We start from the raw sequence: 12,725 nt of genomic DNA on the forward strand, positions 1-12,725 counted from the left end.
ATCTACTAAAAGTGTCTTATTCTGAGAATGGTTGAGGGAAATAGTTCTACTGTCAATGAGTTCATCCTCTTGGGTATCTCAGATGACCCACAAATGCAAATTGTATTCTTCATAGTGTTCCTGCTTATCTATTTGGTCAACATGGTGGGAAACCTGGGCATGATCATTCTGATCTCATTTCATCCCCAACTTCACAACCCCATGTACTTCTTCCTGTGGCACTTGTCCTTCTGCGACCTCTGCTACTCTTCTGCCATTGTCCCCAGAATGCTTTCCGACTTAGTATCTGACAGTAGAACCATCTCCTTAGTTGGCTGCACTGCCCAGCTCTATTTCTATGGAGTTTTTGTAAGTTCTGAGTTTTACATTTTGGCAGTGATGGCCTATGACCACTATGTGGCCATCTGCAACCCACTGCTCTACTCCTCTGCCATGTCCAAATCTCTGTACGTGGCTGTCACTTGGATCATACATTGCTGGCACAACTAACACCATAATACACACAATGGCCACCTTTAGCCTTCGCTTCTGCAGCTCCAACCTCATCAACCATTTCTTCTGTGATGCTCCTCCCCTCCTTGCAATCTCTTGCTCAGACACCCACATCAATGAAATTCTGCTTTTTACTTTTGGTGGTTTTTTAGAGGTGAGTTCACTTCCAGTCATCCTTGTCTCCTATGCCTTCATTTTAGTGGCTATCCTAAGAATGCCCTCTGCCTCAGGGAAGCTCAAAGCTTTCTCCACCTGTGGGTCCCACTTCACAGGGGTCTCTATATTTTATGGAACTATGATTTTCATGTATCTACGGCCCACTTCAGTTTATTCTCTGGACCAAGACAAATGGGCATCCGTGTTCTACACTGTGGTGATCCCTATGCTCAACCCTCTGATCTACAGCCTGAGAAACAAGGATGTTAAAGAAGCTTTTAGGAAGCTGATCAAGAAGAAGCTAAATTCTTTCTTAACCTGAGATGCAACATTATCATCACTTTGTGTGAGCATGATATTGAAACTTTTTTAGTTTCTAGAACTGTTATTCAGAATATTAATATACCACTATTTTTACTTATAGCTACTTCCAAAACACAGTTGATAGAAAGGAGATTGACTGAAGCGTCTGGAATTGCTCCAATGTGAGTGATCTGGAGATGATGCGTTCCAGCCAAAGACATGTGAGCACAGAAAGGCACAGTAATCAATAGTAGTGTGCACAGTCCTGCCATGCAGACTCACTTCTCCATGGATATTGCAAAAGAAGGCCTGAATAGCATCACCCTTGTGCCCTTTCCTACTTACCCCACATGTTGTCCATGCAAAAACATATCTATAGCTATAATTACCGAATGACTAATTTGTCATTCTCATGCCCTGGTGAATAAAGAAAAAATTCTCTGGGACTGATAAGTTTGTTGACTTCCAGTCTGACAATCTGTCCTGGTTCTAGTTAACAGCAATGGAGCTTTGAGACCAGATTGCCAAGAGACGTTTTCTTCTCTTGTAAGCAAACTCTTTAGCAGCTAATTAGTACATTGTAAGAAGATGAAAAGTTTCAAAGGTACTACTGTCACTGTGAAAATGTTCAGGCATGTCAAAATGGAGGAAGCACACCCCCAGGCTTTCTTTCTAATTCAGATTATGTGCCTGGACACAATTGGTATTGGAAGGGTTAAAGAAATGGCTCATGCCAAAAAATTTGCTGTGAGATTTTATTTACTGGTACTGGGGAACTGGGACTAAAAGCACTAAGTGGACCTGAAGGTAAAAGGTGGCTCCTGAGGCTGTGTTATTGCTGTAACAAAGGCACTGGGTGTGGGGTGGCACACAGCTTTTTGCTAACAATCATTTCAAGACCAGAGGCAAAGTCAGTGAGCTGATACTAAAATGGCATTACTTTGTCCACAGCTTAGTGCGAGCTCTTGGCTAATGACGTCATAAGTGAAGATATTTTTTACTTACCTCCCTGTAGGCCACCTGGTTCCCAAAGGGTGTCCTCAGACCTACACCAGCTCTTTTGCTGGCATAAGTCTGCGGAGACTCTGGGTCTCAGCCAAGATTGGGGGCAATAGGAGCCAGTATGCATGGCTGTTGCTGTGCTCCACACCACTCCTACTTCTAGTCCAGCTTGTTTCCTCCTTGATCAGCCCCTGATCCATCCTGTCACCATATTACCATTGACAGTGGAGATTCTGCAAGCCAGTATCACCTGCTCACAGCTTCCAAGGCTTTGCTTTGGTGGCAGTGGACCACAAAACTGCAGAGCACTTGCTGCACCATGGCCCAGGACTTACAATGTGCCAGCATAAGGCCTAGACAAGATTAGGTCCTTAATTTTACATATAGAGATGTGTCCCATGGGGATGCATGCAGGTGCCCCCGTGGACCCAATCTACAGATAAATGGATCTGTGGATACAACAGGCATGTGGATGCGGGAGAATCTGCAGATATTATATACCTGGATTTTCAGAAAGCATTTGACATGGTCCCTCATCAAAGGCTGCTGAGGAAACTCCACAGCCAGGGAATTAGAGGGCAGGTCCTCTCCTGGATTAGGAACTGGCTGAGGATCAGGAAACAGAGAGTGGGTGTCAATGGGCAATTTTCACAATGGAGAGAAGTGAAAAGCAGTGTGCCCCAAGGATCTGTCCTGGGACCAGTGCTTTTCAACCTCTTCATAAATGACCTGGAGACAGGGTTGAGCAGTGAGGTGGCAAAGTTTGCAGATGACACCAAACTTTTCCGAGTGGTGAAGACCAGACGTGATTGTGAGGAGCTCCAGAAGGATCTCTCCAAACTGGCAGAATGGGCTGCAAAATGGCAGATGCGTTTCAATGTAAGTAAGTGTAAAGTCATGTACATTGGGGCAAAAAAATGAAAACTTCACATATAGGCTAATGGGTTCTGAGCTGTCTGTGACAGATCAGGAGAGAGATCTTGGGGTGGTGGTGGACAGGTCGATGAAAGTGTCGACTCAATGTGCGGCAGCAGTAAAGAAGGCCAATTTAATGCTTGGGATCATTAGAAAAGGTCTTGAGAACAAAACAGCTAATATTATGATGCCGTTGTACAAATTTATGATAAGGCCACACCTGGAGTATTGCGTCCAGTTCTGGTCGCCGCATCTCAAAAAAGGATATAGTGGACATGGAAAAGGTGCAAAAGAGAGCAACTAAGATGATTGCTGGGCTGGGGCACCTTCCTTATGAGGAAAGGCTACGGCGTTCGGGCCTCTTCAGCCTAGAAAAGAGGCGCCTGAGGGGGGACATGATTGAGACATACAAAATTATGCATGGGAAGGATAAAGTGGACAGAGAGATGCTCTTTACAGTCTCACATAACACCAGAACCGCGGGACATCCACTAAAATTGAGTGTTGGGAGAGTTAGAACAGACAAAAGAAAATATTTCTTTACTCAGTGTGTGGTTGGTCTGTGGAACCCCTTGCCACAGGATGTAGTGATGGCGTCTGGCCTGGACGCCTTTAAAAGGGGATTGGACAGGTTTCTGTAGGAAAAATCCATTATGGGTTACAAGCCATGATGTGTATGTGCAGCCTCCTGATTTTAGAAATGGGCTATGTCAGATGCAAGGGATGCAGGTCTCTTGTTATCAGGTGTGCTCCCTGGGGCATTTGGTGGGCCGCTATGAGATACAGGAAGCTGGACTAGATGGGCCTATGGCCTGATCCAGTGGGGCTGTTCTTAAGTTCTTAAGTTTCCTGTATAGTTCAATTTGGATCACTTATGTCTAGACTGGAGGTCATATCTGGAAAGGGAAATATGACTTTCCTTTTTGGAACTCAGAACCTGGTAGTTAGGTCACCTTAACAGGGGCTCATAGTAGTAGCAGCAGCAGGGACATTGACATGGTGGCCAAATAAACTGGTAGTGCTGCTGTCTGTGCCAAAGTGGCTGCTTCTAGAACGGCTATGGCAAAAGCCTTGGGGAGGTGGATTACTGACTGTGCCAGAAATCCGGCCTTGAAGCAGTTGTTCTTCTCATCTACTCTTCTGGGAGTTGCCGTCACAATGGGTCTCTTCTGCTTGATGGTATTACCATATTTTGTTTTGTTTTTACCCAGAGTTCCTGTCAGAGTGATGCTATACTGTCACATAGTGTCATTCTCAGGGGCTTGGGGATAAAGATAGTGACTACCAGTCACAAGTGCTAAATTCTCCCAGCTCTACCTTCTCAACCTCATCTGCCACATGGGAATGAAATTGTCACAGCACAATCTCATTCCCTGAAGGATAATTGGTCCTGAAAGATACAGTTAATAATCACAAAAGGCACTGAAAGGTACAGGATAATTAGGAGGGCTAAACACCCCCTGCTGTTAATAGAAGCTGTTCAACCAAGATAATACCAAGAGAAAGTCAAAGGAGCAAAGTTTCAAAGCCGTGCACCATTCCCAACATGTCCACAGAAGGGTTTACAATTCATATAGCACAACCAGAAGCCCCAACATTTCCCTCAGGCAGGCTTCCTAGATCTGCCAGGGTCATTTCCTAACCCCCCAAGCAAGAGTCCACCCCCCACACACTTCCCGGGGTAAATACAAATGTACAGAAAATGCAGGGTTGGGAACTCAAATCAGTTACTCGAACTCGAGTCACAAAAATGTGTGATTTTTGCTGACTTGGCAACTCGTGAGTTGCGCACATGGAAGACTCTGAAAAATACTCAAGTCAGGGCCTTCCTGACTCTGCACTCGTCCCCATGCATGCTGACTTAAGTCTGCCTGTGTCTCGGTGCGCTTGCTTATTTTTTTTTTTTGTGGTATGAAAAACTTTGTGGGGCAGCATTCCAACGGGCAAGCAACAAGGAAGTTCTAGCTGGGAGGCAGGAAAGGGTTATTGCTTGCAATGAATGGGGGGAGGCGGGACTGGGTTCTCTTTTCCCATCTCTGATAGGAAGGAAGGAATGGATGATCGTTGAACAAAGGATGGACATTCTGATATTTTCATTGGCTGAGGTAGAGCAGGAGGAGGAGCCAAGAGGGTTCTTGCATTAGGATTGACTTGAGAAGCCCAGGGAGGTGGAAGAGACAGGGAAGGGAGTTCATAGCAATCACGCTTTGTACTGCATGGCTGGTGAGAAAGAGGGAACCTCATTGAATGACCAGCTACTACTTCTGCGTAGGGCTGCAACGGATTGGGTCATCCTGGTAAGCCTTGCAGCTGCTGCTTGTGACCCTCCTCCTCTCTCTTGCAGTTTCCTTCCCTGTTCTCTTGTGTCCCTCCAATCCCTCCTGCCCTGTTTACAGATGGACGGGGACATCAGGGGAGTGTTTAAAGAGCTCTGACACACACTCAGGGCATGGCAGCAGCCCTGTTTTATCCACGGTGGGCTTTTTAAAGGAGTGGACGGCGACTTGACTCAAGTCTTTTAGAGTCAATAAACGGTGACCCAGCAACTCAGTAAGTGCCCCTGTTATGACTGTTTTTCAAGTCACGTCGCAGGGGCTGGTAACTTGGCAACTCAACTCAAGTCAATCCCCACTGGATTTTCCCATCCCTGAAAAAAATGTGATGCATTTACCCTCACTTCTAGTGTTGACTCAGGTTTGACAGGGCATCATCAAATTGCCATCAAAAACGCTTTCTTCAGAATGGGTTGGTCCTTCAAAGTTTTGTAGGAGGTCCTTTTGTGGCAACAGTAGTACTGAGTCCATTTTACTCCTGTTTGTTGCTGCGAGCTGAAAGCTACCATTTTTCTACCCTCAACATCAGTGTTGTTCTGGGACGTGATGGAAAACTTGGTAGTCCCCACCTACAGTTGACTTTTTCCCCATTGTCCCATATTTTGTAGGACGTTGCCTCTAGGGCGTAGTTCTCAAACCTTATAGAAGCTCTAGAATCTGCTGCCTGATTTCTTAATGCCAAGGGCTGTGGCTATAATAGTGATTGGGCAGCAATGCTCTCCCCTCCAAGTAGCTGCTTGTTTAACACTTGATGTACATAACCTAATCTGCCCTGTCAGTTTCATGAGCCACCAGTGGTTTTTGGAACCCACAGTTTGAGAACTGCTGCTCTAGGGCAGGGGTCTCCAACCCCAGCCCATGGGCCAGATCTGGAGTTTGGGAAAACCCTTTCCCCCAGGAGTGGCACTTACCATACTGCTGCATCACCTCTTTTCTTTCAAGTTGATCTGTGCATAGGGACACTCTGGGCAGTTGCATCTGCCTGCACATCCTGCTGCATAACCTGCTGGGATGCTGGGCAATAGATGCAATTGACCAGAGCGCCCCTGTGCACAGATCGGCTTGTAAGAGAAGATGTGATGCGGCAGTATGGTAAGCACCACTTGGGTCAGTGAGGGTGTTTTTGGGACACAGCAGTCTCCAGTTTGTGGGAATTGTGGGAAAAATTCTACCTGCCAACATAGTGACAGGCAGACCTAAGTCTTGCTGCAGTGTCCATGGTTAGGCATAAGGGGGGGCCCCCTGTTGGAATGCTAGAGACCAGCAGCTGCCCAAGTGTACCAGAAGCCAACATCACCCTGACCACATTGACCCTGAAAGATGATCCCACTCACCCTCTGGTCTCATTTGTACCTGACGGTTTATTGTTATGAACTGGCACCCATTGCTCACTGCCACCATTCCCTCTAAGGCAGTGGTTTCCAAACTAGGTATTGTGACCCAAATGAGGGACACATGGGTATTCATGAGCATCATGGGAAGGTCTTTAAAATCATCATCATTATTAACATTTACCACATCCATTGTTTGCCACACTGAGAGAAAAACTATATTTAGGGTCATGGTCAAAAACATTTGAGAGACACTGCTCTAAGGGGTCTATGCCAGGGAATAGTCCCCTTTAGCAGCTGCATGGCATCACAGCTCATTGCAACATCACATCATCTCTGAACTTCCAGGTAGCAAGTTCCATGCTGTGTTGCATGGAGCTCAGGTGGGAGGTGTGCACCTTAGCAGGATCACTGCTCCAGAAGAGGAAGGACCCTAGTTGTGTGTCTACAACTGTGTGAGGTGAGGCCAAAGTGAAACCTGTGAAAGAGATGCCATTTCCTTTTCTTTTTCTTGTTGCCTTTAGGATACTCACCCCTCCTTTTGTTATTATGACCAAAGGCTGGATAGCAGTCCTTATACTAATTTCACCAATGTGTCTTTAACTTCCAGATGACATCCAGAGTACCAGATACTAATTTTGTTAAATGCGGAAAATATAAGGAAATGTTTCCTTAATTTAGAATTCCCATAGAATTGCCACTTTGGGCATTATACATACTGTCAACCAACTTTTCATATAATAATTATTTGTCTGTCATTGACTTCACTGGGTAATTATCAGATAACTGTTATTGGATTGCAGGAATGTGCCTTGGGTCTGAGATACTTGGGAGTATGTTCCAAGGCAAACGTTTTCCCTGGTAGATCTTTGTCTTCTTTGTTGTTTTGTTCTGAGCCAATGCCTGTGTTTGCTGAAAATACAGAGCGCTCCATTGTGAGTCACATGGAGCTGAAATAAACCCAACTTTTCACATGGAGCTAGAAGAATTTTGCTATTAGTTTCACAATGAATCATCCTGTCCTGCAATCAGAATAAGTCAAAAGAAACAGAATGCTAAAAAAAAAAAAGTAATTTCAGGAGGCTTCTGAAGTTCACAGGAAGGGATTTTGATTACAAATAGTACACATCCACCGCTGCTTGGGTTATGGTTTACTGGAACATGCTTTAGGCAGTGCTATGAGGAGCAGGTGTGTGACAAGTTCTTTTTTAATATAAGAAAAAATTGATGAGGGGAGTAGTTTGGTTCTTCCCCTAAGCACTATCACTATCAAGTTGCAGAGAACTGAGTGTGAAGCATGTTTAGGGGACATTGTCCATTCATGCAGGACACTGGCCAGGATCACTATATCTCAGAAGATTGTTCACCTGATTGCCAATTGTTCCATTGAGGGTTATCAAAGATGGCAAAGTACTGATCTCGGAAAAGGTAAGCCAAGAGATTCCAAATGGAACTGGACAAATATTATGCTTACAAGTGACTGGTAAAGTAGGAAACTGATGTAAGGCTGCAGAAAAAAGCTGATAGAAAATGCATCAGGTTTATTGGCATGAAAGTCAGTTTCCTCAATAACATCTGCTTAACAATAAGTTTGCATTGCATACTTAGAAGACATTTATTGTATCAAGAATAATTTTAAAGTGGTATTGATGTAAATCAATCTGAAAAATTTGTAGTTGACTTACAATGACATGAACCTCAATGTGGTGAACTCATGGTAGGCATTTGGTCAAAGCCAGCATATGACTGGGGTCATCAACCATGACCAAGTGACCCCACTTAACTCACCATGTTAGTTATAGTTGGGTCTTGATTCATTCTTCTGGTTAGTTGGTAACCTTGAGATGTCTTCCAGCTAAGCCAAGAGAGTCCAAATGAAAGTGGACAAATATTATGCTTATCAGCGACTGATAAAGTAGGAAACTGATGTAAGGTTGCAAAAAAAGGCTGATAGAAAATGCACCATGTTTATTGGAATGTAAGACAGTTTCCTCAATGACATGTGCTTAAAAAGAAGTTTGCATTGCAGACTTAGAGAAGTTGATATCATTTAATATATCAAGAATAATTTTAAAAGGGATTCTGATGTTAGAAATCGATCTGAAAAATTTGCAGTTCACTTACAATCACATGAACCTCAATGTGGTGAACTCATGGTAGGCATTTGGTCAAAGCCAGCAGATTACTGTCTCTTCGTCTGGGCACTCACTCAAAGCTTCAGACAAACTCTGGATATGAAGCTCTGCATACAAATACCACCTTGTTTCTGCTGTGGAAAGGACCTGAGAGCTGAGTACTTTTGAAAAATCATAGGTTGGAATCAATGATGTTATCAAAACAAACTTGCAGCCCAGTCCTATGTGTGCTGCCCAATGGGAGAATGCCACCGTCCTAGTGTTGACTGCTGTAAAGCAGTCAATGCCAGTCAGAAAAGGTGCTGTGACAGTCAGTGGGAAGGCCTACAACTTCCTGCCTGATCCAGCACTTCTGCTGCTACTTGCCAAGAAAGGTAAATCAGTGGAGAGGCAGTAGGGTGGAAGGGGGCCTGATCTAGGCTATTTTGCTAGCACAGGTCTGAGTAGATTCCTCTTCGTGCCATGGAGGCTTACTCCTGGTTAGGTTACAAGTATTCCCTTATCCAGAGGAGACCTCCTTGACCGCCCCCTCAAAATAAGATGCAGCAATCTTCATTTTGGTGCTGCTGCATCAGTGGGGGGGGGGGGTAATGGACAGGATTGAGCTGCAAATGTATAGTTTCATTATAGGAACAAAATCAAAGCTGCTTCAGACCAATAATCCAAGCTCACTTAGCTTAAATCCCTCTATGAGGTTTATTTTATAGAAAGTTTTCGGCTATTATTTTATCAATACACTAATATCTCAATTGGAAAAAGCAAGGCCAATTCTGACTTTGTTCATTGGATTCCTACAGTGTTACAGTGATGCAAATGGCCAACAACACTCAAGTAACGGAGTTCATACTCACAGGATTAACAGACCTTCCAGAGCTCCAGATCATCCTCTTTTTGATGTTCCTTGCTATTTATGCCCTCACTCTGTTGGGGAACCTGGGCGTGATCATCTTAATCCAGTCCAGTCCCCAACTCCACACTCCTATGTACTTTTTTCTTAGCAATCTGTCTGTCTTGGACATCTGTTATTCCTCATCTGTCACTCCCAGACTCCTCAGTGATTTCTTTCAGAAGAAGAAGACTATTTCTTTTGTGGGTTGTTTCTCTCAGCTTTTCTTTTATGCCTCCTTTGCCACCACTGAGTGCTACCTCCTGGCTGTGATGGCCTATGATCGTTACGTGGCTATATGTAACCCCTTACAGTACTTTGTCACCATGTCCCCCAAAAAACGCTTTCAGCTAATAACCGTGTCCTACGTTGCAGGGATGATAAATGCTTTAGTGCACACAGTTGCTGCATCTCGACTCTCGTTCTGTGGTCCCAATGTCATTAATAATTTTTATTGTGAAGGCCCTCCTCTCATTGCCCTTTCTTGCTCAGATATTGCTCTTAATGATATGTTGAGGTTTGTGTTTGTTGGTTTCAACATGATAGCAACTAATCTGACCATTTTCATCTCATATGTATATATCCTCATCACTATTTTAAAGATTCGCTCAGCCAGGAGCCGGCAGAAAGCCTTCTCCACGTGCTCCTCTCACCTCATGGTCATCACCATTTTTTATGGATCTGCTGGCTTTGCGTCTGCAAGGCCCAGCTCCAGAAACCCGCAAAACCTAGACAAAATGGCCTCTGTGTTGTATACAGTGGTGACTCCCATGCTGAATCCCTTGATCTACAGTGTGAGGAATAAGGATGTAAGGGGTGCCTTGGGAAAAGTCCTAGGAAAAAAAGCTGCTTCCAAACACATCTGAGGAACATCCCTGCTTGAGGATACATCTGCTTTCCCTCTTTTATAGTGTTTATAGTGTTGCCATATGGCAGAAGAATTGCTTTGACTTTAAATCAGCCCCGAGGGACACCGTTCAAATCATTCTGTGCCATAAAATGTGAAGTGCATGCTCTGTTGGATAAATTCACTATTCTTTCATACTAGACCCTTCAGCCAAGGAAGATGTGAATCTGAGAAGCAGGGAAAAGAATGCTGAGATAAAAGTGTGTTTCAGTTTTTATAGTCTGCTCTCCTGGAGTTGCAGAATATTTGGAGGACATGTCTAAAGACATCTTTTGCTTTTATTTGGGTATGTGGTGTGTAACATGCATGTATACTTATGTATGTAGTGCTGCCTGCCTGCCAGGAACGCATGGTCCATGCCAGCAATGTGAGTCTGGAGCTGGACCGATGGCAAAAGGTCTCAGATTGCACAGGCATCATGGCCACACTTTTCGTTTCTCAGAGCAGGCACCTCTCCTGCTTCCACTCTAGCAGGCTGGGTTGGAAGATGATTTCCATGTCATCCATACATCTCATTGTTACAAATTGGCACCAGCACTCACAGCAGGGCAGGAGACCATAGTTGTGTATCTGATGGCCAGATCTTACTTGGACCCTATGGCTTAAGATTTGATGTAACTTTAAGGTTGGGAGATATACCAGATTTCCCACAGGGGAATGTGGTCCTTCTTGGCTCTGCTCTGGGGACTGTCCAGTCTCTCTTATCTCTACATCCACCAATGGTTATTCTTTCAGATAATAGTAATCCAGCTTACATTAATGTCACTGTGTAGTGAAGACAATTCAGTGTATCTGCAGTCCGAGACACTTCAGAGAACCAGGGCCCAATCATATCCAGTTTTCCAGTGCCACTGTAGCTGTGCCAATGCACTACTTCTTGTGGTTGGGAGGCAGTCACAGAGGCCTCCTTAAGGTATGGGGACATTTGTTCCCTTACCTTGGGGCTGCATTGCAGCTATACCAGTGCTGGAAAATTGAATCGGATTGGGCCCTCAGTTCTAAGTCAAAGTTTTGCCCACGAGAACAGTGCTACTCTCTAGTTGTCACTGTTTACAGAAACAGAAAAATAACCTGGGTTGAAATAAGCCTGGCTTCCCTCACACAACCACAAAGAGTCATAAGATTTCATAAAGATGCATCCATTCAGCAATCAGAACAAAGCTTAAAGAAATGAGAATTATTTAGAATACCAGTGGCACACACATCGCGTGCCGCTGCTTTTGCTCCCGCCCCCACTGGAATCACCAGTGCGGGGCTCCTCTCTGCCCATTAGCTGGGCGGGGAGGGGAGGTGTGGCCACCGGTTTGCCGCCAAGCCGCCCGCCATTAGGATGCTGGCGGCAAAAGCCCGCCCACCCAACCCTGCAGTCTGATGGCTAACTGGTTGCCCGTATGGGGGCTGGGTAGGAATTTTTTACCTCTACCCAATTTGGCTAGATTGGTAGTGGTTTTTTCGCCTACCCCAGACTAGAGTGGGGTGGTGTGGTTAAATAGGTCACATTGGTCACTCAGGCAGGCATCGTGCGGGCTGGAGCAAGTTGAAAGATCTCGGTGTCCATTGTGGGGGGCAGGGCCAGGGAAAACGAGGCCTACTCATGCTGGCTTTCCCGGCTGGATGAGACGGGTTGTTGGCCTGGCAAGCAAGGACACCCATGGGGGAAACCCACGGTACCCTGTTGCCTAGCCCCTCAACTGCTTCCAGGGGTGGTGATGAAAGGTTTGACAGGGGGCTCCCTGTCAGGCACTGGAGCCTAATGGTTTGCACGTAACATTGGAGGAGGAAGACAGGCATCCCTGTTTCCCCCATTAGAGCTCACACGATTTAGTTACGTTTTCCTTGCAGCAGTTCCTTAATAAATTGTTAACAAAGTGGCCCATTCTCCATAAGCACTGTGTCTGTGTCTCTGTTGCGGGGTGCTGGGTAAACACTGGTGACACAATAAAGGTAACTGACATGGGATAAGCTCAGATGTATTTTTAAGTCAGACCATTGGGGTACTCATATTTTATAAGTGAGTCATGTTACAGCTTGCTGGAGCACATTAGAGTCACCAATATTATGGAATCCCGAACACCCAATTAAAGAGGTGTTCGGAGTTTGTTTTGCCTGGCTGGGACACGAGAGTCCAGTCCGTCCCCAAGGGGGAGGTGAAGGGGCGGGGTCTGGCAGCCACAACGGACCTTTAAAAGGAGACGAGACCCAACCCTCTTCCTCCTTGTGCACATGGGCACCATGGGAATAGAGTGGACCTGACCCCATACAGCC

At 45.2% G+C, this 12,725-nt stretch overlaps 1 protein-coding gene and 1 pseudogene across 1 annotated transcript; both read left to right on the forward strand.

The window, feature by feature from the left end:
* The first annotated feature begins 27 nt into the window (after positions 1 to 27).
* On the forward strand, positions 28 to 970 carry LOC136656434 (olfactory receptor 5AR1-like; annotated as a pseudogene).
* Positions 971 to 9,474: 8,504 nt separating this feature from the next.
* On the forward strand, positions 9,475 to 10,419 carry LOC136644475 (olfactory receptor 5J3-like). The gene has a single exon (XM_066620393.1). It carries the CDS (start codon positions 9,475 to 9,477, stop codon positions 10,417 to 10,419), a length of 945 nt encoding a protein of 314 aa, XP_066476490.1.
* Positions 10,420 to 12,725: the final 2,306 nt, after the last annotated feature.

This window comes from Tiliqua scincoides, chromosome 1 (genome assembly GCF_035046505.1).
Source record: "Tiliqua scincoides isolate rTilSci1 chromosome 1, rTilSci1.hap2, whole genome shotgun sequence".
Classification (NCBI taxonomy): Eukaryota; Metazoa; Chordata; class Lepidosauria; order Squamata; family Scincidae; genus Tiliqua; species Tiliqua scincoides.

What these genes read in the sequence shown, in the direction of transcription:
- LOC136644475 (XM_066620393.1), top strand. Translation starts at nt 9,475, where the DNA reads ATGCAAATGGCCAACAACACTCAAGTAACGGAGTTCATACTCACAGGA.